Source organism: Micromesistius poutassou, assembly GCF_964030765.1.
Source record: "Micromesistius poutassou genome assembly, chromosome: 11".
Classification (NCBI taxonomy): Eukaryota; Metazoa; Chordata; class Actinopteri; order Gadiformes; family Gadidae; genus Micromesistius; species Micromesistius poutassou.
The window spans coordinates 7,102,673-7,126,362 of record NC_140281.1 but is presented as its reverse complement, the minus strand read 5'-3'; the positions used below and the strand labels follow the sequence as shown (position 1 = coordinate 7,126,362).

General features: G+C 44.3%; 1 protein-coding gene across 2 annotated transcripts in view; it reads left to right on the top strand.

Annotated features, from left to right (window-relative positions):
- Window positions 1-738: 738 nt before the first annotated feature.
- Window positions 739-23,690, top strand: part of LOC311355537 (melanoma receptor tyrosine-protein kinase-like) — a 47,925-nt gene continuing 24,973 nt past the window's right edge. For both annotated transcript variants that reach the window (XM_084475295.1, XM_084475296.1), the window contains exons 1-2: window positions 739-998; window positions 23,371-23,522. In XM_084475295.1, coding sequence (XP_084331421.1) covers window positions 920-998; window positions 23,371-23,522 — 231 coding nt within the window. In that variant the 5' untranslated portion in view covers window positions 739-919. The remainder of the gene's footprint in view (window positions 999-23,370; window positions 23,523-23,690) is intronic.

Here is a 23,690-nt window from a genome sequence, read left to right as displayed (position 1 = left end):
CAGTCAAGTGAGTTGTACATTTTGAGTTCAGTTATTTTAACTGATATTGAATACATGTGTGCGTTGATATTTGTTGGCGAGGGAGTGACTTCACTGGGCTGACTGCATGTGTTGAAACTTGTTGAAAAAAAGGCAGTTTGCAATGGTAAATGGTATATCTATCTATCCATTTTCTATCTGTCTGTCTGTCTGTCCGTCTGTCTCTGCATTTGTGTATGTGTAACTGTGCATGCATGTATAGTGTATTCTAGTGTGTTCTAAAGGATAATCTATGGACAGACATATCTACGATTTATTTCACTAGTTTAGGTTTTTGTGTTATTGTTTGAACATCTTTACATTATTATTATTATTATTATTATTATTATTATTATTATTATTATTATTATTATTAATATTATTATTATCATTATTATTTGAAGTTGTAGTGGTACTAATAGTAATAGTAGTAGTAGTAGTAGTAGTAGTAGCCTATTTTCATTATTATTTGTAGAAGTAATAAGGTCCTACTATTCGTATGGTCTCTCCCCTTCATCTTGTTTAGACAAAATGATTAACAACATGAAAGTTAAGTTCAATATATATATAAAATATACATATAAAAGTCTATATTGGTCTGAGTGGTTATATACTGCTAGGTAGGTGTGTGAACCTGCCCCAGGCACTCTAGTGACGTAGGCTACGCGTTCCTCTGCTGGCGAAGGGGAGGAGAGGAGGAGAGCAACAGAGTCGATCGACGCAGTGTACTGCGATTAACGACTACTCTTGTTTCCCAACCTGCGGGAACACATACTTTTTAACGCATCGGTTCACTGTATCTTCTAAGCTGATTATACAGCATATTCCGCTGTTCCACGTGTGACTATGGAGAGGCAATTTTAATGCGTCTTACTTTAAATAGTTTTGTAAGGGAAATAAAATGCGACTTGTTGGAAACGGGCTGACACTCCTCGCTGTGTTGGTGGGGATCTCCGGCAGTTTGACAGTCAAGGAAAAAGGTAATATTCGCGTGTCACCTCTTGTCATTGCATAAAATAAGAAGTATTAGTGGCCTTAAACTGCACCAAACGGTTTGATCGGTCTTCTTCAGGTATTCTCACGGACAGGGTAGCATATGAATAAGTGTTAATTAACATTTCGCTGTAATTCTTTAAGAAGTCAAGCAGACTTTTCACACTTCTGAGCATGTTCTCATGCTCTCTTTGCGCCATCATAGGGCTACATGGCAAACTTTCCATATTGCATTAGTAGGCCTATTGGATTACACAACCGTCCGCAATCAAGTGAGTCCATATCGGCCCTCATTTGACCCACTGCTGGTTTTGGAGGAGTAAAGAGTAGGCTAATGATAACAATTTGGCATTTTGTTTTTCGAGTCGCTGTACAGCTGTACCTTCTAGATGAGCTGCTTTTTACCTATCAAGAATACTTTAACAGGAGATCTGAGAAATGCACCAGAAGCACTTGCCTACAAGGCAATGAGCATAATAGCCTACTTATTACTTATAGTTATATCAATGTAATGTTATGTAAATGCGTCGTGTAGGCTAATACACAGTTTCAAAACAAACTCTAAATTTTCTCACATCAGTTATTTCTTATTAAATAAAATGCAAAGTGTATGTTAAATTAAGTTTCAAATCAAGAAAAGTTATGTTGTTTCCTCAAATATTTGAATGAGTTAGTGAATATTTAACAATTAGGCCTAAGTGAATAATTGTTTTAGTAGGCTATATACTACAAGTGAACACTCCAAACATAAACAAGATAACACTTTTTGCCGGTATTTATTTGTTTTTATTAGCGGTCTATTTGTTTTTGTTTTTAGCGTGACGAGAAGACCGTTTCGACCGACATTTTGCGATGAAAACAATATCCCGAGTTTGAGATCTCAATCATGGGATATTGCCCAGTATCCCGAGCTAGCGAACCAATCAAATTGCGCCATCTTAGGAGGTTCACTTGTAGCATATACTAATCATAAATATATGGCCTGTTAAGACCCTTTGACACTGTACCGGTGATTAAGGGCTATACAAATACAATTGAATTGAATTGAATTGAACTATTGCAACGCCAAAGCAAAACATGCTGAGACTGTGATTCTCTATCGTAGACACCAACTGTCCAATTGTTCACGTCAGAGTTAATAAGAAAAGGAGGTGCGTGTGTGTGGTCAGATTTAAGTGAAAACAGATGATCCGTTTTTTATTCTCTAGGTTGTATTGTCAACCTAAAATAATTTGCGTCTCTTGTCGTGTGTGTGTGTGTGTGTGTGTGTGTGTTTGTTTGCGTGTATGTGTGTGTGTGTGTGTGTGTGTGTGTGTGTGTGTGTGTGTGTGTGCGTGTGCGTGCGCGTGCGTGTGTGTGTGTTAGAGAGACAGACAAAGAGAAGACAGAGAGAGAGAGAGAGAGAGAGAGAGAGAGAGAGAGAGAGAGAGAGTGGAATAGCCATTATTTTGTGGTTATTGTGTTAGACCTTCAACAATTGACAGATATGCACTCACGCACACAGGCCACATAGAAAGCAAGCAGACAGACAACCAGTCAGACAGACAGTTACGCAGTCCGGGCCGGTCAGAAAAACAAGCAGGTATTTCAGGATAATTATCCCGCTAGTCAGGACTGGTTGTGTCCAAATCAGCTGCTAGCTATTAGCAAACAAGCAATACCTGGTGGAAGATTTCTGTCTCTCTTTGGCTCTGTCTGTGGTTTGGTTTTGTGGTGGCTTTATTATTATTTGTGGTGCTCTTTTATTTTTGTCTATCATTGGGCATTTATCATTTAAAGTATGCTGGGATGTTTAACCACAGTTAACCTGGGATCCTGCAGTCCTAATGTTTTACAGCAGAACTTCTGAGGGGAGACCGCCCCACTGACTGGGCGGAAACCAAAAACCCAAAGGGGCGGAGTTACACCTTGTATCCGGTTTCAGTTAGAGATATTCTACCGAAGAAAACTCTGTGCTGGTGGAAGAAGCTTTCAGAAGATTTTAATGATGGCGTTTTTCCACTACCAGTTTAACACGGCGAGTTGTGCGGCGCGGGCGAAAGCGCGCCCGACCCGTCTCCAAGTGGGCTGCGGTGACGTCAGCCATGAGTGCTGTTTGGAGCGAGAAGTTGTCTCTCTAATTGTAGGACTATAGACCTATACAAATACGTTCTTGTGTATGAGACACATGATCATACGAGAAGAAGAGTATGGCTGAACAGCTTGATACTTTATTATTTGTTTTATTTATCAATTGTGAGGCATCGTGAGGCACTCAGAGATATTTCTGAGCCATCCTCTTAATTAGTTATTTGGTTTAGAAAGCAAATATGGGGGAATATTGAACGTCAAACTGAATGAATCATCGTGGATATCGTTGTACGTGTTCCGTCAGTCTGAAACAACCCAAATATATTAAATGTGTCTCAAAAAAATATTTGTAATGGTAGGCTATAATATAAAACGAAATAGGCAATACAAGTGTGAGTGTTGTTGTGTCATTGACTCAGGACAAGTGCGTCATCAGTCAAAGACACAACTAAGTGTCTGACGAGTCGAGCATGACCAGTAAGTGTAATGGATAAGGGCCATAAGTGTTTACCGACACATTTTTACAGTTTGCTGCTGGCCGAGTGTGTTCGCAAACAGAACGTTGACATGCCTCGGCCTCCTGCACCATTAATGAAACTAAGCGAAAGAAAGTGAAACTCCCTGTTCACCCAGATGGGACGTTATCTGCCATCAGACTGACTCGAGATATTGATCTACAGTGTGATTTGTGAGACTAAGCCAGAGTATGGCAGTACAGTCGTTCAGTACCTGACAGCATGCTACTGTGTTTGTGCCCAAGGGATCTCAATCAGAATGTGTGGAATGTTGCTAATGTAAAAGAGGGATTTTACACTGTGCTGTTTAAAACGGGATTACGGGGCTGATATTAACTGGGACTTGACCCTGAAATTTGTTTGTGTGTTTGGGGGGGTGGGGGGGGGGTCTGTGGGTTTCACAACAGCCACTACCCCTTTGATGTTTTTAAGTCAGTTAATGCTTCTGTGTTACAAGAGTGAATAACACACCATTCTTCTTTCAGACTATGTCTGTATGCTGTAAACAGATAACTGTCTGAACGTTATACATTAGAGTTTTCTAAACAGATCGGTTGACAAACGCCATAAACATTGAGTGCCTGTCAGGTACCGAATGTCACGTTTGCCGTAGTAACACAAACGTTTTTTACATGTTGGCAAGAGGTCTGTATACCACTTGCCAAAAATCCCATTGTTTAAATCCCACAACTACTTTCTCCTTTGCTTACCCTACTTAAGTCCACCATGGTGCACTCTTCATACTTCATACACAATAAAGATAATTTATAGTCCTAGGCTAGACGTACATAGACAGTTAAAGGACAATCATTAACATAAAACAAAACAATTCTGCGTAAAAGTTTCAGAAGGTAAAATATTAAATACACAAGACATTTATGTAACTAAAAGCTGTGTCAAAACGGCTTTGAGGAAGTAATGTGTCAAATACCCTTGTACTGGTCCAAATGTATTCCCCTGTCATGTTTAAATAGTGAATTATATATAAGTATAACTAGTGAATTATAACCGCATGATTGTGAGTGTGGTTCAACCAGCTCAGCTTCTGAAGGAGCTGCTGTTGGCTCAGGTGGTAAGTAGCACGACATGTTTGAGCAGATTGAGCCAAAACCACACTTATTGTAGGAATTATTTCCTTCATATCAGGGAAAAGGAAGGAAATTACCATACTGTGTTTATTTGAATATGACAATTGCAGCCATGGAGTTTGTATCTTTATGTGTGAGTTTGTTCTTTTAATGCAGAAGCGTGACAGACTGGATGTGCTCGTCACATGTGGGCGGTGCTGCTTTTGTTTTTCTCAGTTATTCTCAGGTGCTGACATGTACACTCTTGCTCCAATGATCTCTGAAAGCACAGAATTGAATTCACACACGCACACACACACACACACACACACACACACACACACACACACACACACACACACACACACACACAATCAAGCACAAAAACACACTCATATATATATACACATATATACACAGATCACAGACACACACACACACACACACACACATGCACCTTTAGAAACACACATACCCACACACACACACACACACACACACACACACACACACACACACACACATACACCTTTAGAAACACACATACCCACACACACACATGCACATACACGCATTCCTGCATTCTCTAAATGGAGGAGTTCAGTGATGTTGAAGCAGTAGTTATGTGGTCCTAATGGTATCATCTCTGAACCTGGGCAGGGGAGGCAGTTACAGATGGATTCTATTGTGCCAAGCCCAGTCTGCTTAAACAACGCTTAGTCATTTGGCTGGGTTTTGTATGTAGTGTGTGTGTGTGTGTGTGTGTGTGTGTGTGTGTGTGTGTGTGTGTGTGTGTGTGTGTGTTTTTTGTGTGCGTTGATGTGTGTGTCTGTGTGTGTGTGTGTGTGTGTGTGTGTGTGTGTGTGTGTGTTGCGGTGTATGTGTGTGTGTGTGTGTGTGTGTGTTGCACTGTGTGTGTGTGTGTGTGTGTGTCAAACAAGGCCACTGTGTCCCTTATTACGTCTAGTCTTGTCATTCCACATTAACACACTGTGTCTGTCTGTCTCCTCCTCCTGTTCAGTGTCTGTCTGATTGTGAATGTTGATGCCTGCGTGTGTCTGTGTGACCGTGCATGTATGTTTGCACGTGCATCAGTGCATGCACGTGCATTTATAATTCTCTGGCTAGCCATTTTACTCTCTCTCTGTCTCTGTTTCTCTCACCCCTGCATCCTTATCTTAATCTTGTCTCAAATAATGCTGGTAAATAAGAAAAATGTGGCTCACATTTCAGAATTCAATCTTAGAGTGGGGCAGAATTGAAGAAGCCAACCGTTCATTTAGCTTGTATTCTGAACTACCAAAGGCCAGAGTGGAGCATGAAAAGAGGAAAATAAATGAAGATCTATATTGACTTTAAAAGCATTTAAATGTCGCGTCCCCCAGCCCCACTTCAAACGGCACACGGGAGCATTAGCAAATACAAATAGTTGTCACAATGTAAACTTGCCCGAAGGCAAGGTCATTTACCACACACACAAAAGTCCATCTTGCACTCAATGTTTGACTCCATTGATTTGGATTTGACCTTCAGACCAGAGACTGTTTGCTGTTGGTGTGTTGCCATGCAGTCCAGCAGAGCATGCACAGATTCAGGAACACAACTGAGTTAAACAGGTTGAGAGTAATTACTCAGAGTAATTACTAAGTGTAATTACCTTTGGAAACCAATGGACATGGCCTGGGTTGGACAGACACATGTGTTGGATGATGCATCCGAGTGTCCAATGTGCCAAATAGTTTTCCTTTTGTTTTCTTATAATTTAGTTTAGCCTGATGTGGTGGTTGTTGTGTGTTAATAATAATATAATAATAATAATAATAATAATAATAAATTGAGTTTATATAGCGAGGGTGAGGGTGTGTGTGTAGGCGAGTGAGTGAGAGTGCAAATGTGCAAGGCGCTGGGTGGGGTCGTGAGTTAGAGGCCATAGGCCTCAGAGAAAAGGTGTGCTTTCGTGTACTTTTTGAAAGTCTCCACGGAAGGGGCACAGAGGATGTGGGGGGGGAGCTGATTCCACAGAGTGGGGGCGGGCACGCAAAAGGCCCTATCCCCAAAGGTCTCTTTATTATTATTGTTATTATTATTTTGTTATTATTATTATTATTATTATTATTATTATTATTATTATTATTATTATTTAGTTTTGCCTGATGTGGTGGTTGTGGTGTGTTGGTTGTTGTGTGTTGAGTCCCAGGACAAGCTGGCTAAGGGGACACTTTTCTGGGTGAAACTCTCTGTGGGTGAGAGCCTTGTTGTGGAGTGTGTTGCTGTCACTTTCCTTAAGGTGGTTATAAAATGTTAGTGCTCTCTTCTGAATTTTAATAACGATTAGATTTAGATATCGTCCTAATTCTTCTCTGCATGCATTATTTTGTGTTTTTCTTTAGACTTTTAGTAATGATTTGCAGAATGTAGAGTTTAATGCATGTAGAGTTTAATTTTTTTGTTTGTCCCATTTAAAATGGGATATAAAATCTTGGTTAGTGAGTGGGCTCCAGACCTCTCATCCGTAGAGCGCAGTGGCTTCTATCCCTGAGGCTAAGGTTTTTAGCCAGATCTTAATTGGGATGTCTAGTTTGATGTTTATTTTTATAAATGGCCCTCCTTGCCTTGCCCTTCTCTTGCCGAGAAAGAGGGTCTCTCTCATCCTTAATATATAATATAATATATAAATGTACGTGAGACAATTCTCCACCGACTCTACCTGAATTCCTTTCCTCTTTGATCTACATATGAAGATAGATGAATGATCCTCCCACAGATCTTGGGATGGCCCAAAGCTCAGCTCAAAATTTAGTTTGCCTTTACTTCCCAGATTTATAGAGGGTGGGTTGATGTTATCTTTGCAGTCATTGTCATCACTTTGTTGACCCCCAGCCCACACCTCCACCATGGAACGCTGGGAAGATTTGGGCGGTTCCTCCATTGGCCCGCACCCTTGTGAGCTACCCATCACACTGTAGTCTTCTGCTGTGTGAAAAAAAGAAAAGCAAGCTGCTCAGCAAGGCAAAATCAGAGAGTAAAAGGCTTGGTTCCCATTGATTACAATTACAAAATAGCAGCCCAAGCTAAAACGTGTTCAGTGTGATCAGGGTCTTAGAATGGTTTTGTTGGATCAATTAAAGGTCTATCTCTCTCTCTTTCTCTCCCCCTCTATATGTTTTTTTCTTTTCTTTCATATGTCTTCCTCTTTCTCTCTCTTTTCTCTTCCACCCTACTTCATCTCTTCCTTTCTTCAATGTTGCTTTTTTCCTCTTCTCTCTCTTTCGCTCCAGTTCTGCCTGCATTTATGTTTCTTTGTGATAATGATGGCCATGTTTTTTTGCTGATGTAGGCTGACTGATCCATTCCTCTCCATGTCATCTTCGGCATGTGACTGATAAATATGCCAGACATGCAATCTTTAAGATGGGTTAGGGTTAGGCTAACCCTTAATGTGATATACAACTAACAATGTGAATGTTATATTGGTTACGTCAGTACCTTTGACTTAATCAAAGTTCCCACGTTTCAAATAATATTTTGTTTGCCAAAAGCTCATCATTCAAAAGTAACAATTTTAATGAGGTCCTTAGTGAAGCTTTTAAGCCTCTATTTTACAAGAGCTCTGGGGCGTAGTGGATCTGCGAGTGTGTTGCCAATGAGCCGGACAGACATGATTTTCATTGAACAATGAAACAAACTTTTCCCCAGAGGGACCGCAAACATGTTTTAATCAAAACATAACTCAAAAGAACAGAGTATCATAGGATCATAGTATCAAAGGTGTCCTCCCTCTGGGGTGGGTCGGGACGGGGACACCACTACCACCGCATTACAAACCCCCCGTCCCTCCACTGGGCCGTTGTAGGGCTGTGATTGCACGGGTCAGCTCCCAGTGTGTGTGTGTGTGTGTGTGTGTGTGTGTGTGTGTGTGTGTGTGTGTGTGTGTGTGTGTGTGTGTGTGTGTGTGTGTGTGTGTGTGTGTGTGTGTGTGTGTGTGTGTGTGTGTGTGTGAGAGCTTGTAGGAATGTGAATCAGGGTGGGGAAGTGGGCCGCTGGATCCCAGCTAAAGGCGATGGACACGTAACAGCCTGCAGAAGGCGGCCGTCAAGGAGGGGATGGAGGCCTTCACCGCTCAAGGATAGGCCGCTGATGTGTGAGCATGTCACAGTTTCAGCCAGTCGCAGATATGAGCCACCAGAGTGTTAGCATGTCAACTCGTTAGCCACTACAGTGGTTACATGTAAACGTGTTAGCAAGCTAACGTGTTAACATGTTAGTGTCAGCATGTTAATTAACATGCCGATTAGGGATCGACCGATATGAATTTTTTAAGGCCAATATACGTTTTTTTTTCATCAGTCTTAGCCGATGACCGATACGCCGCTACCGATTTTCTTGAGCCGATATTTGGAGCCCATACTTCTTTTGCTCCATCAATTTACATCATAAAAATGACACAATGATGATAATGTTACAAAAATGTCTCGTGAGTCTTGTGATGACGTTCGGCACTCTTGTGATAATGTGTTAGCATGTTAACCTGTTTTCATGTTATTATGATGTCGTTCAGCTAAGGTGACCAGACATCCCGGCTTAGCGGGGACAGTGCTGATTTTGAGTTGCTGACCAGTGGCGATTTCTCTAAGACTGCAAGGGAAGCTTCCCATAAATTCAAAAATTAAATGGTCAAATATATACTGTTGTGTTAACATTTCATTGACTAAAAATGCGTTAGAACACGTCCATCTCAAAGACGAGTTAGTTCAGAATCAGCCGGTGGTCGACTGACTGAAATTCCTTCTCATACATTCCCGTAGCGTCACAGTGCATTTGCCTGTTGAAGCTCAGCGTCCATCCACTTCAATGGGGCTGCATAGAACAGCTTTTTTTAGTGTGTCCAAAGTCGCGGTCATTGGATAAATGCTGCGATTATGTCCCTCCCACGGACGCTCAGCATTTCAGGGGGTGAATGTGAGTGGGCTGGCCTGGACGTTTGGCTTCTGTGTGATGATTGGAGGGTCTGTCGAAAGACTGAGTCGCCGTTTGATTGACAGCGATTTTGAACTATAAAATGTTGCCGGAGCACTCTTTTTCTTCAGTCTCATCGCAGATTTTGCAAGTGAGTCGAAAGACTAACTGCAACCTATTTCTTGATATTTGCTTGGTGAAATTGCTAGACAATTTTCATTGTACAGCCACCAATGGTGTCCCGAGTCCCAACAAAAGCCTGTCAGGACGCTTAAATGTCCCGGTTTTCACCATCCACTATGAAATGTCCCCTGTTGTCAGCGATTACATAGCCAACGTGGTCTTATTATAGCCCGATCATTAACTATCATTAACGCAACAGGGATGGTCGCAGAGTGGAATGCTGATGGATAACCAGCGGACGAGCGCTGGGCGGAGATGTTCGCGCATTTCAGAAGCAGGGAGAATCCGTACTAAAATGTATGTCTAATTTGTCAGTTTGCCATGTGTCTGCCTGGCACAAATGTTACCGTTGAGCGGATCTTTTCCATAATGAACAATACTTGGACTGACGAGAGTAACCGCATGACCGTTCCAAACTTAAAGGCGTTGTTACATGCTAACCATTGCTATTTGTCCTATGGGTATTTTTCTGATATTAAGGCAAATCATCATCACTGTCCTATAGGTCTACTGCTCACAACAAAGACTAATGGGGAAAAAATGCATGCATGTTTTTGGTAGGCCTATTTACACATCTATGAGAAAATATTAGAAGACATTGAATGAGTTTTGTGTGGGACTATATTTCTATATTTTTATGAATGAGCCTGAAGCTTCAGAAAGTTTTTAAACAAAGCATAGTGTGTGTGTGTGTGTGTGTGTGTGTGTGTGTGTGTGTGTGTGTGTGTGTGACGTCAACCTCATAGAGCTCCAAAAACATGACCTAAACACAGAGACAAACGCTCTTCAAATTAGCCTACACATATTGTTTGAGGAGTAAATTTGCTCCAAAATCGACTTGTTTGCTGACATCATGCTGCTGTGGAATTGCGGACAGCTGTCATCAAATTTGGCCCATGTAACAAGCAACGCCTTTAAGGTGGGAATGGTCATGCGGTTACTCTCGTCAGTCCAAGTATTGTTCATTATCAAAAAGATCCGCTCAATGGGAGCATTTGTGCTAGGCAGACACACGGAAAAATGACAAATTAGACATATATTTTTGTACGGAATCTCCCTTCTTCTGAAATGCGCGAACATCTCCGCCCAGCGCTCGTCCACTGGGTGAACGAGCCCTGCATGCCACTGTGCATGAATTAAAACACGCAGCATTCCACTGTGCGATCATCCCTGTTGCGTCTGCCCTCACACATTGTTGAAATCATATGCTGGATGCTTTAATCTTTCTATGTGGTTTTTAGGTAGTGATTGGGCTATAATAAGAGCACAGGCTTTTGCCGGGACTCGGGACACGCAACCCAATCGGGACTGCAGTGAAACCGGGACGTCTAGTCACCCTACTTTAAGATCCATACCTAACCACATTCCTATGTGTATGTGTGTGTGTGTGTGTGTTTTTGTGGTGTTTGAACGTGGGAGCAGGTGATAATTCAAACTCTGAGATGTTGTGCAATCTTGAAAGACAGGATATAGTGAGTGACTTCCGGTTCCTGTACCTGTAGATCATGTTGCATAACTACTAAATGCCTCATGTGAATTACACTGATCAGTTTGTGTGTTTAGGTGTCTTTGTTTAGGTGTGTGCGTGTGTTGAGGTATGTGTGTACTAGCATGTGTGTGTGTGTGTGTGTAAGTGTGTTTGTGTGTGTGTGTGTGTGTGTGTGTGTTTGTGTATAGGCATGTGTGTATAAAGGTGAGTGTGTTCAATCTGGGATGAAGGTCATCCTTCAAGCATACACCACACACACACACACACACACACACACACACACACACACACACACACACACATGGTTAATGGGTTTGGTTGTGTTGTGTCGGTTGCCATGGTGAGCGATGCGGTAGAGCTATTAAGTGGTTGGAAGTTGATTTAATAACGCATTGCATCACATCCCATTGATCCTGCCCCCTGGCCCTATCCATCCTCCACTCATCGGAATAGCTGTCATCTCTGCCTCTCAGAGGCCTCTTATCTGTCCCCCAACATCCCTGTCTGTCCGTCAGTTATTCTTTCAGTCTATTTATGTTATTTGCCTGCCTGTCTGTCTATCAGTAATTCTGTCTATTTGCCTTGTCTTTCTGTATGGCTACCTATCTGTTGGTCTGCCATTTATCATGTTTGTCTGTCAGTGTGTGTGAGCCTTTGTCTGTCTCTTTTCTGTAATTTCTATGAGAAAAATTAGTGAGCAAGGATACATGGAACCGTCTCTCCTGGAGCCTCTCCTGGAACCGTCACCTTATCGTGGTGGAGAAAACTGCGTGTCCCTGTGAACCTGAGGGCTGTGTTGTCTGGAGCCTTGTGCTCCTGGTAGGGTCCCCCATGGCAGAGTCGTCTCAGGTGAGGGGCCAGACTAAGAATGCTTCACAAAGACCCCATGAACAAACGGAATAGAGGAGGAGAGAGGAAGCCCGGGGCCCCCGTCTGGAGCCAGGCCCAGACAGAGGGCTCGCCGGCGAGCGCCTGGTGGCCGGGTTTGCCACGGAGCCCGGCCGGGCACAGCCCGAAAAAGCTACGTGGAACCCCCCCCTCTTCGTCCTGTGGGCCCACCACCTGCAGGGAGACCCGCTGGGGTCGGGTGCGCTGCCACATGGGTGGCAGTGAAAGTCAGGGGTCCCGACGGACCAGACCCGAGCGGCAGAAGCTGGCTCTGGGGACTTGGAACGTCACCTCACTGTGGGGAAAGGAACCAGAGCTTGTGAGGGAGGTGGAGCGCTACCAGTTAGATCTGGTGGGGCTTACCTCTACGCACAGTCTCAGCTCTGGTACCGTACTCCTGGATAGGGGTTGGACTCTATTCTTCTCTGGAGTTGCCCAGGGCGTGAGGCGCCGGGCGGGTGTGGGGATACTCATAAATCCCCGGCTGAGCGCCGCGGTGTTGGAGTTTACCCCGGTGGACGAGAGGGTCTCCTCCCTACACCTAAGGGTGGTGGGGGGGAAAACTCTTTCCCCCCACTCTGTTTGTGCGTATGCACCGAACAGCAGTTCAGAGTACTCGGCCTTCTTGGAGACCCTGAATGGAGTCCTGTATGGGGCTCCGGTAGGGGACTCCGTAGTTCTGCTGGGAGACTTCAACGCCCACGTTGGCAACGACGGAGACACCTGGAGAGGCGTGGTGGGGAGGAACGGCCTCCCTGATCTAAACCCCAGTGGTCGTTTGTTACTGGACTTCTGTGCTAGTCATGGATTGTCCATAACGAACACCATGTTTGAACATAAGGGTGCTCATAAGTGTACCTGATACCAGAGTACCGTAGGCCGAAGATCGATGATTGATTTCGTGATCGTGTCAGCTTATCTGAGGCCTTATGTTTTGGACACTCGGGTGAAGAGAGGAGTGGAACTGTCAACCGACCACCATCTGGTGGTGAGTTGGATCAGGGAATGGGGGAAGATTCTGGACAGACCTGGTAAGCCCAAACGGGTAGTGTGGGTGAATTGGGAACATCTGGAGGAGGCCCCCGTCCTAGAGATCTTCAACTCACACCTCGGAGCTTTTCTAGCATCCCTGTGGAGGTTGGGGGCATTGAGCCGGAGTGGGCGGTGTTCAAAGCCTCCATTGCTGAAGCTGCGGCGGTGAGCTGTGGCCTCAGGGTCTTAGGTTCCTCAAGGGCCGGTAACCCTTGGACACCGTGGTGGACACCGGTGGTCAGGGAAGCCGTCCGACTGAAGAAGGAGGCCTTCCGGGGTATGTTATCCCGGACAACTTCTGACGCAGTTGCAGGGTACCGGCGGGCCCGAAGGGCTGCAGCCGCTGCCGTGTCGGAGGCTAAGCAGCGGGTGTGGGAGAAGTTCGGAGAGGACATGGAGAAGGACTTTCGGTCGGCACCAAAGTGTTTCTGGAAGACCATCTCACACCTCAGAAAGGGGAAACGGGGAAACATCCAAGCTGTGTACAGTAAGGGTGGGACTCTGTTGACCTCGACTGAGGAGGTAGTCGAAAGTTGGAAGGAACAGTTTGAGGAACTCCTGAATCCGACTAACACGCCCTCTATGATTGAGGCAGAGCTTGAGGTTGATGGTGGTTTGTCGTCAATTTCCCTGGTGGAAGTCACTGAGGTAGTTAAACATCTCTGCAGTGGCAAAGCCCCAGGGATTGATGAGATCCAGCCAGAAATGCTAAAAGCTCTGGGTGTTGAGGGGCTGTCATGGTTGACACGCCTATTCAACATTGCGTGGGAGTCTGGTACAGTGCCAAAGGAGTGGCAAACCGGGGTGGTGGTTCCCCTGTTCAAAAAGGGGGACCAGAGAGTGTGTGCCAATTACCGAGGTATCACAGTTCTCAGCCTCCCTGGGAAAGTCTACTCTAAGGTGCTGGAAAGGATGGATCGGCCGATTGTCGAACCTCAGATTGAAGAGGAACAATGCGGTTTCCGCCCTGGACGTGGAACTACGGATCAGCTCTTCACTCTCGCAAGGATCCTGGAGGGGGCCTGGGAGTATGCCCATCCGGTCTACATGTGTTTTGTGGATTTGGAGAAGGCATATGACCGGGTCCCCTGGGAGAAACTGTGGGAGGTGCTGTGGGAGTACGGGGTAAGGGGGTCACTCCTCAGGGCCATCCAATCTCTGTACTCCCAAAGCGAGAGCTATGTCCGCGTTCTCGGCAGCCAGTCAGTTCCGTTCCTGGTGGGTGTTGGCCTCCACCAGGGCTGCTCTTTGTCACCAATCCTGTTTGTGATATTCATGGCCAGGATATCGAGGCGTAGTCGTGGTGGGGAGGGGTTGCAGTTTGGTGATCTGAGGATCTCAACACTGCTCTTTGCAGATGATGTGGTCCTGATGGCATTATCGGCCTATGACCATCAGCACTCACTGGATCGGCTGGCAGCCGAGTGTGAAGCGGCTGGGATGAGGATCAGAACCACTAAATCTGAGGCCATGACTCTTAGCAGGAAATGCAGAGTGAAAGATGAGTGACAAAGAGGGAGAGATGGACAGAGACACATCAGGAAGAGCTTCAAAGCTGGAGAGAGGGGGGAGAATTGTAAGAATGAAGAATTGTAAGAATCAACAACACTGACCCTGAGAGCTGGAACCATGTCACTATGACTTTGTGTGTGTGTGTGTGTGTGTGTGTGTAGTACTGTGCATGTTTAACACATCTCTGCCTATCTCTTTGTCTCTTTCTCCTATGCTTTTTTCTCTCTGGCCGTGGAAATCTTGCAGTTTCTTACTGAATTTGGCGGGAACATGTGATGTTTGCATGAGTGTGTGTGTATCTGTGTTTGTGTGTGGCATTTCAACGTGTGTATTTCCCTCTATGTACCTTTGGCTTTTTGTCTTGCGCCTGAGACAGCTCTCTTTTTAGCTAAATATGTATGCATGAATGGGTGTGCATGAAATGTTTAATCAAAGAACCATTACAGCACAGTGTGTGTGTGTGTGTGTGTGTGTGTGTGTGTGTGTGTGTGTGTGTGTCTGTACACACACAAGTGTGTGTGTGTGTGTGTGTGTGTTTGTGTGCAGGCAGGCGTGCTGGTTTGTATGTGTGGGCGTGCTTGTGTGTGCGTGCATGCTTTCATCTGTGTGTGCCTGTGTGTGTGCCTGCGTCCAACTGTGTCGTCTATGTGGTTGTGTGTGATGTACAAGTGTGCATTGTCTGTTCATATTTGTGATCATATTTGTGTGTAAATGTTCTGATTCCATTAGACTGAGTTGGCTTTCTGCAGGTGCTTCCACACAGGTGTGTTGATCTTACATAAAAGGACATGGAATTATTCTCAGGGCGGGCCATTGGTCTTTTTCATTAAAAATAAATTGGTGTTATGATGGCCATGTATGTGTTTCTGTGTGTGTGTGTGTGTGTGTGTGTGTGTGTGTGTGTGTGTGTTTCTGTGTGTGTATGTGTGTTTCTGTGTGTGTGTGAGTTATTTGAAAGATTTTCATTTCATGAGTTTCACAAGTAATGTTAAATGACCATGTTCTCTAATGGGACACTGTCAGTTTGCATTGGTTGCTGGTTTGTTTGCTTGCTTCCCTTCATATATTTGACACAGGGAGCCGTACGCAAACTATTAGATTATTTGCTTATTGTTTTCTACAATTATGCTAGTCCTTATGATGCTTGTGTGGAGATAAAAGTATTCATGTTGTGCTGTTTTATTAGATTAAATGTTACAAATCAACGTGAGAAATGGGCTTAACCTTTAACCCTGTCCCCCCAACGTCACTTGACATCATTGTTGATCATGAAGCTATCAATCTATCAATAAAATCATTGTTCCAGTTGTCGAAGGCATTTCCGCCATCTCAGAGAATTGCCACGACAAAAAGAACAACAGGGTCACGTCACAGCCTTGCCTTCTTTTTCCAAGTAGGATCTTGATGAATCATACAAACGGATAACATTTTGTCCAGCAGTTGTTTTTTTTAAATGTTCAAAATACAGTATATATATACGTTTTTGCAATGGTGGTCTCCATTGGAAGAAGGCTCTCAGGATTCCCGCAGGCTATTCTGTGCAGGTGACCCTTGACCAACATACCAGACCATCATAATGTGGATATAAAATTACTGTACGCTGCTCTGGGAGTGTCTACTAAACGAGTAATTAGTAAAAGTTCTTAGCAGAACTTGCTTCATTTGGTTAAAACATCTGAGCATTCACAAACACACACACACACACACACACACACACACACACACACATACATACATACACATGTATCATGTGCAGTGTTCCATAAAGAAAATGCATTCCAGAAAATTCCTGTTCTTAATGGTGCGATCCTTTTGGCCTTTTATGCTGGTACGCCGACCTGCGCAACGAGAACGTGACGTAACGTCCTGGCTCTTCCCACCTTAAAGGTGTTCCAGTAGTCCTTTGTGTGTGACGAGTGGGAGAATAATGGACGCCTGGAGGTGGCAGCAGTAGTAGCAGGCTAGTCATTGTTGTTAGCAACATTAGGCTCTTTAGCAAACCAGCTTGAAAACAAAACTTTACATTGTATTGCACGCACAGCAAGACCGTGCAATGCATACATTGGTGACTGGATTAAAGCAGCAATGTAATCAAGTGTGTAAGAGCAGTGTACATCGACATTAAAGACACCAACGTGGAACAGAGAAAGAGAAAGAGAAAGAAAATACATCTCAACTTTATTAACTACGGGCGCAGCCATCTTCGTTCGTCAAGCGTCACGATCTTTCGCGACTCGGGGCACTGATCGGAACCACCAGTGAGAGCTTGATATCCCACTAGAAAAGGAGGCGTGCCTCAATGCATCAATGCCGCAAGAAAGCTGGGAGATCCCACTGGGAAGGTGGGCGTGCCATACAAAAGGACCGCGAGAGGGATGTAACGGCTTTTAACATCAAAGGAACAAGGGTTCAGCATGTAAACAGCTTATTTGTCAGGAACATTTACAGTAGTGCAGGTTTAATCCAAACATTCAAGACATAAAGAACAATATGTAAACAATTACTCGCTCTCCGTTTCCCGCCGACACTTGATCCTGATCTCCGCAGATCACGTGACAGCGACCGCCTCCTCCTCCTCTCCTCCGCCTTCCCCCAACTCAGCGCCCGGCTACAACCGATAGCGGGAGTTGTTTTGTACTTTGACTCTTGTGTATGAATATTACTACGATGACGGCGACTACTACTACTTAAGACAGAGAGATCTGAGATCTGGTTAATTTCCCCGCACATCAGGCTTGAGCGGAGCCCAGGCTGATTGTCCACTGAACTGTGTTATCTTGTTTATTTTTGGAGTGTTCACGTGTAGTATAGTAATGATGTCTTCAGTGCTGTCGTCTCCTCCTTCCGTCGTGATTCCAACTTCAAGAAAGTTAAAAACATCATGTTGTCGGCTACACAGTGCGCCTGCACGGCAACTTCAGGAAACTCGGATGAAGCGCTGGGAAGGATTTAAGCACACGGTTTCCACACCGCGGGCGCGGTTATCCACAAGATAATAATTTAATTAGAAATTAAAACGGTAATTGTTATTGACAACATTTTTATCCGGGTTTACCGTTACACCGGTAACCGTTACCCCCCTTGTGTGTGTGTGTGTGGGTGTGTGTGTGTGTGGGTGTCTGTGTCTGTGTGTGTGTGCGTGTGTGTGTTTGTCTGTGTGTGTGTGTGTGTGTGTGTGTGTGTGTGTGTGTGTGTGAATGCCTGTATGTGTGTGTTTAGAAACAGGAAAAAAATACAGACAGATGTCCAGCATTGGCTTAAGCAGAGATAGACGGCTGGATGTGGAAATACAGAAGTGGCAGAGAGAGAGAGGAAAGAGGAACCCCCATAGGGGAGGAGGAGGAAGAGGAAGGATGAATAAAACTAGAGGCAGTAATGTGTGTAAGGGACCGGATGACGATGCATGTGTGTGTGTGTCCACTTGTGTGTGCATTTTGTGCGTGTGCGTGCACGTGAGTGTGTGTGTGTGTGTGTGTGTTTGTGTGTGTGTGTGTGTGTGTGTGTGTGTGTGTGTGACTGTGTGTGTCACAGTGCCACACGATTGTAACTCTAACCCTATACCTGACTGCATTATTTAATGCCCAGTTGAAATCCTCACTAGCTGCTTTCACATATGGACGTGCATCCGTCTATTCTACGGATGTGCCGTATATGTGAATGAACTATCCTGACGTTGGACCTCCTGAAAAAATACTACCCCCGAGGTAGTATGTTCTCCGCAGGAAATGCTAATTACCTTATATGTGAATGAGCAGTAGGATGTCGGCATTTCACACTTTTCACACGCCCACACGTTAGTGGGCGTGTTGATGACGCTTCGGTCTACGTTTGCATGTCATTGAGTGGCACCCTAATCGATAATCAGCCTATTGCCTTTGTTCGCTGAATGGTTTAAAAAATATTTTTATTATTGTTATTATGTTACACCTTTCCTGCTGTCGGCTCCCAGATTCTCCCGTCGATTCTCTCGGGAATAACACCCTTCACTTTGACCGGCAGTGGGCCTGCTTATAGGTTTGAATATGGTCGGAATGAAGCGGCCACCGATTATTGACAGGCTGTGTACTTTATTCTTAGGCCCTGTCCACACGAAGCCGTTTTTTTCGAATCCGGATAAATACTTTATCGGATTGGCCTCGCGTCCACACGGATCCGGCGTTTTCAGGGGGTGAAAACGGTATTTTTTGAAAACGGGTCCCAGAGTGGGAAAATTTGAAAACGCCGCCCCAGCGCATCCGTCTGGACGGCCAAAACGGGTTTTTTCTGAAACGATGACGTCATAGCCCCGCCTCTCTAACCTTTAACCTCAGCCGCCGCAACGAGACGCATCATAACAACAACAACAGCAATGGCGGACTACATGCTTGTGCTCGTACTACAGAAACTACTCAGTCTATTAGGGCTGTTACAGCAAAACCTTCAGCTTCTATATTACTGCGACGAGCAACAAAAGGCCATGGAGAACAACATACGCCACACGCTCTTGGATCCACCTCGCAGAGTAACCAGAAGGGCCACCAGGAGAAAGTTTTGGACAAGACCTGGACGAACTAGCAGCTGGTGGGACAAGTTTGTTGCTGGTATGGTTGTGGATAATGAGTGGAGGGAGAATTTCCGCATGTCCAGGGCTTCTCTCGTCGCCCTGACCGAAGAACTCTGTCCGTATATCGAAGCTCAAACAACGAACATGAGGGTATCGATTGAGCCGCTGAAACGAGTTGCAATAACTCTGTACTATTTAAGCGACGAGGGGAGGCTACGGAAAACAGCTAACGCATTTGGTGTGTCGCGACAGGCTGTGTCTGTTATTGTTAGACAGACGTGCAAAGCCATTGCTATCCACCTGGGCCCAAAGTACGTTAAGCTGCCTTGTACGGAGCCCGAAGCAGATGACCTGGTTTCAGGGTTCCGCCGTGCTCATGGCATGCCGCAGTGTTTGGGAGCAGTTGACGGGACGCACATCGAGATCAAACAGCCACCCTCCAACTCCATGGACTACATTAACCGAAAAGGAAAGCATTCCCTTAATGTGCAGGCAGTCTGTGATTATAAATACAGATTTATGGACGTCGTCATAAAGTGGCCTGGAAGTGTGCACGACGCATTGTTAAAAAAAATAAACGCATCGTTTTCACTGGGTGCGTGTGGACGCAGATATTTCTGAAAACGATGCCGTGTTTACGGAGATTTTTTTTGAAAACGATTAAGAAAAAGATCGGATTCGGTGAAGCCGCGTATTCGTGTGGACAGGGCCTTAGTTTCACTAACTTTACAGTAGGGCCTACACGTTTGCACAGACACAACCGGACTCGTTCATTACCTCACTAAACTGACACACGCTACCGCTTGCTCTCCTCGCTCGTCCACTCACTCACACACACACACACACACACACACACACACACACACACACACACACACACACACACACACACACACACACACGCACACGCACACTGCCATTCTCGCGCACACACATGCGCTACTCTCGTAACAATTATTATTTACAACAGTTAGCTGAACATTATATGGTCCCGTCCTTCCACTCCCTGTTTTCTCAGTTAAACACAGAAATAAACTACATTTGTCCCAGTGTTTGTTTGATGTGAAATGAAGCCAAAAAAGACGCTCTCTTCCTCCGGTAACGCAGTCGTTCGCAACGCCTTTCTTGTTCGTCGTTTCTTCTATTTGTCTGTAACTCATGCTCCAATCTTTCATCGATTGATGATGGTGTTGTGGATGCAACGGAATATATGCATCGCTGCAGCAACATTTAACATGAGTTCTGCCCGTTCTGCCTGCATGCTGTCTGCGGTCAAACCAAAACAAACCCGATCCCGCCTCTTGCGACCCTACGTAAGCTTAAGGGGGGGGGGGGGGCAAGCCCGCCCCCCTTAAGCAGCCGGAGATTCTACTGACACCGATCTCCGCATATCGGGCATCAAGTGTGAATAAGTGTGAATGACCCTCACGGTCGAACCTCCTGCTCCACAAATGCGGAGAAAAGACGGAGGTCATATGTGAAAGCCGCTACTAATACTGTTTTATCTTATCCTGGGATAATTTCATTTTTGCACATCTCATTGTTGTCTTTGTGTCCTGATCATGGAGATAGAGGGATGCAGCTAGAGAGGAGTGTAATTCTTTGTTTTTTGATTTAGTAACTACATTTTTTGGGGGGTTGTTAGTTTTCGTTAACGATAATAACCCTATCTGAGATTAAGTGAACTCATTCCTCAAAAAATAAATCAGCTGTTCTGAAACAATCTCGAGAGTGCAGCGAAGTACTTGCTTGTACTTGCTTACTTGCTTACCTACAGAGGTTTATGTTTACAGCCGTTGTTTCCTGGTGTGTCTGTGCATGTGCATATTTGTATCATATGTGTATGTGTGCTCTTGTAAGTGATAAAGTGCAATGAGAAGTCATGAGTCATGAGAAAAGAAAGAACATAAAAAAACATGTACATAAAAAAAAGGAGTTGAGAATCCACACCGAGGGTCTGTCCTCGAAAAACGCCATTGACTCAGTCAGCAACTGGAGGCTACAGCTGTGTTGTTACTATGACACCCCGGTGACATCACGGTGGGTTATCCATCAGTCTAGAATACAAACAGAGCAGAGAGCTCCATACAAGCATGAAGGAGGAGTTAGCTGACTATGAACTAACCGGTCTGATATCCAGAGAGTATATTAGTAGAGTATGTTTTTGTTTTGCAGCATGTAATATTGATAGCAAAAACAATACCTAACAACGGCAACAATGACCCCAAAACAAGCAGTATATATACATCGGACAACAATAAAACATAAAAACAAGAACATATACAGTATACCATACATGGGGGTGGAAACCAGGGAGAAGTATCAGTTTAGAGCTCATTAAGGAAGCCAATTGCAGCAAGGACAAAGGCATGCCTGGGGCTGTTGGTTTGAGTGTTTCTATGTGTGTGTGTGTGTGTGTGGGGGGGGGGGGGGGGGTGCATGTGTGTGAGTGAGTGTGTGTGTGTGGGGGGGGGGGGCATGTGTGTGAGTGAGCGTGTGTGTGTGTGTGTGTGTGGGGGGGTGCATGTGTGTGTGTGTGTGTGTGTGTGTGTGTGTGTGTGTGTGGGGGGGGGGGGGTCACATCAACAGACTTGATGTTTATTTAATTTTATGTTAAGCAGCATTGAACAAACCACAACAAAGCAGCAAAAGTCGTTTGTTCTGCTTGTTCCACAGTAACAACTACAACACAACTACAACAACTACATTCAACTACATTCAAGATATATCTTTTTTTAGCAAATTCATCAACTGAAAAATATTTGAAATATTTTTCTGCTGGCATATAGATTGTTTTGATGTAGCAAACATCTGGTCGATAATTGTTTTCAACATTTGGAACTGTTAAAAGTCAGTGGTGTCACGTTATTGACCAATCACAATCAAGTATTGAACAGTTCTCTATTGAAGGCCATTAGGGCAAATAACGTCATAGAAATGTCGAGTTAACACAATCTATTTTTCTGTGTCGAATTTGGTTGTTGTACACATTACAGCATAACGTTAGCAATGTATCTTTCCTTGACGAAGCTACTTGGAAAGTTTTCTTATCGTCCGTTGCAAGTCTAAAACATTCCCTATAAATGTGCGGTTACAGAAGACAGAAAGTTCTGCAGCTCACAAGTTTCTTTAAACTTCACCGTCCTCCACTGAAAGTTTAAATTGGCTTCTTCTAAACCACAACTCTGCTTTAAATTTAATTCACATCATTTACTTTATGGTATACCTAGGTGCTTGAAACAAGTGCGTAGACGCCCGCATCACAAACTGATGGACATGGTGCTCCTTTGCGTTGTTGTTCGACATCATTGAGAGAACCTCATCATGAATATGTATGACTGCCTTGATTCAAGGTCCCTCATTGGCCACAACCAGAAAAGTCACGTAAACGTGTCAATTTGTGTTGCGTACACAAGTCCAAATATTACAAGTTAACAAGCAAAACTATAATTTTAATGCAACATTCCTAAGACTTTATTTGTGCTAATGGCCTTCCAAAGTTCTGTGGTATATCCGTATTTATCATAATCCTCTTCTAAGAAAACGGCAGCACGGCTGTGTAAACCTAGGGTGTGTAAACCTAGGGTGTGGTTGTTGAGAGACGGATTGAGACGACTGTGTGTTCCACTGTTCTCCTCCAGTGATGTCAGACGTTTTCAGTTCCTAGTACCTGCTAGGATGGAAGCTGCTCTCAGCACTTTGTGCTGTGTTATTTTCAACACAACCCAGACCTTTTTTTTCCTTCAGTCTTGAGGTGCTGCATTTTAAGATAAGATTTTATTTATCCTAGATGGGGAATTTGTGTGTCACATCAGAAAATATGAGCCAGTAGTAGAATTAGTGGTGTCCATTCATAAACTAGCTAAATTTAGAGGTACAGCTAATGGATAAACACTACATGAATGTGTGAATATATGAAATTGTCAACCATCACTGGCTTGAGGTAGTTTACATGTTTCACAAACACAATCTTGAGTAAAGTAGCCACGCTTATTTCATTATTATTGGCAAGATAATTATTACCCTTTCTTTAAACCTATGGTCAATTACTAACAAGTAAAATCAGCTGACTGTCTGTCTGTCCATCTATTTCTCTTTTGACAGTTTGCAAGGGAACCAGCAATCAATTGTCACTGCTCGGGACGTACGACGATCACTATGACAACCTGGTCAGGGTGTACACCAACTGTACGGTGGTCCTGGAGAACCTGGAGATCACCTACATCCAGCAGCACCGAGACCTCTCCTTCCTCTCCGTCAGTACCCCTCCAAACCTCAGGGCCCCTGTTTGGATTTCTGCTCTTCTCTTGTCTATCTTCTCTTCTCTCATCTTCTGGATTACTCTCCTTTTGTCTTGGCTCTATCTTTGTTTTATGTTATTCTGTCCTCCCCTGTCCTTAACCTTTACATTTAGGGCACTGAGC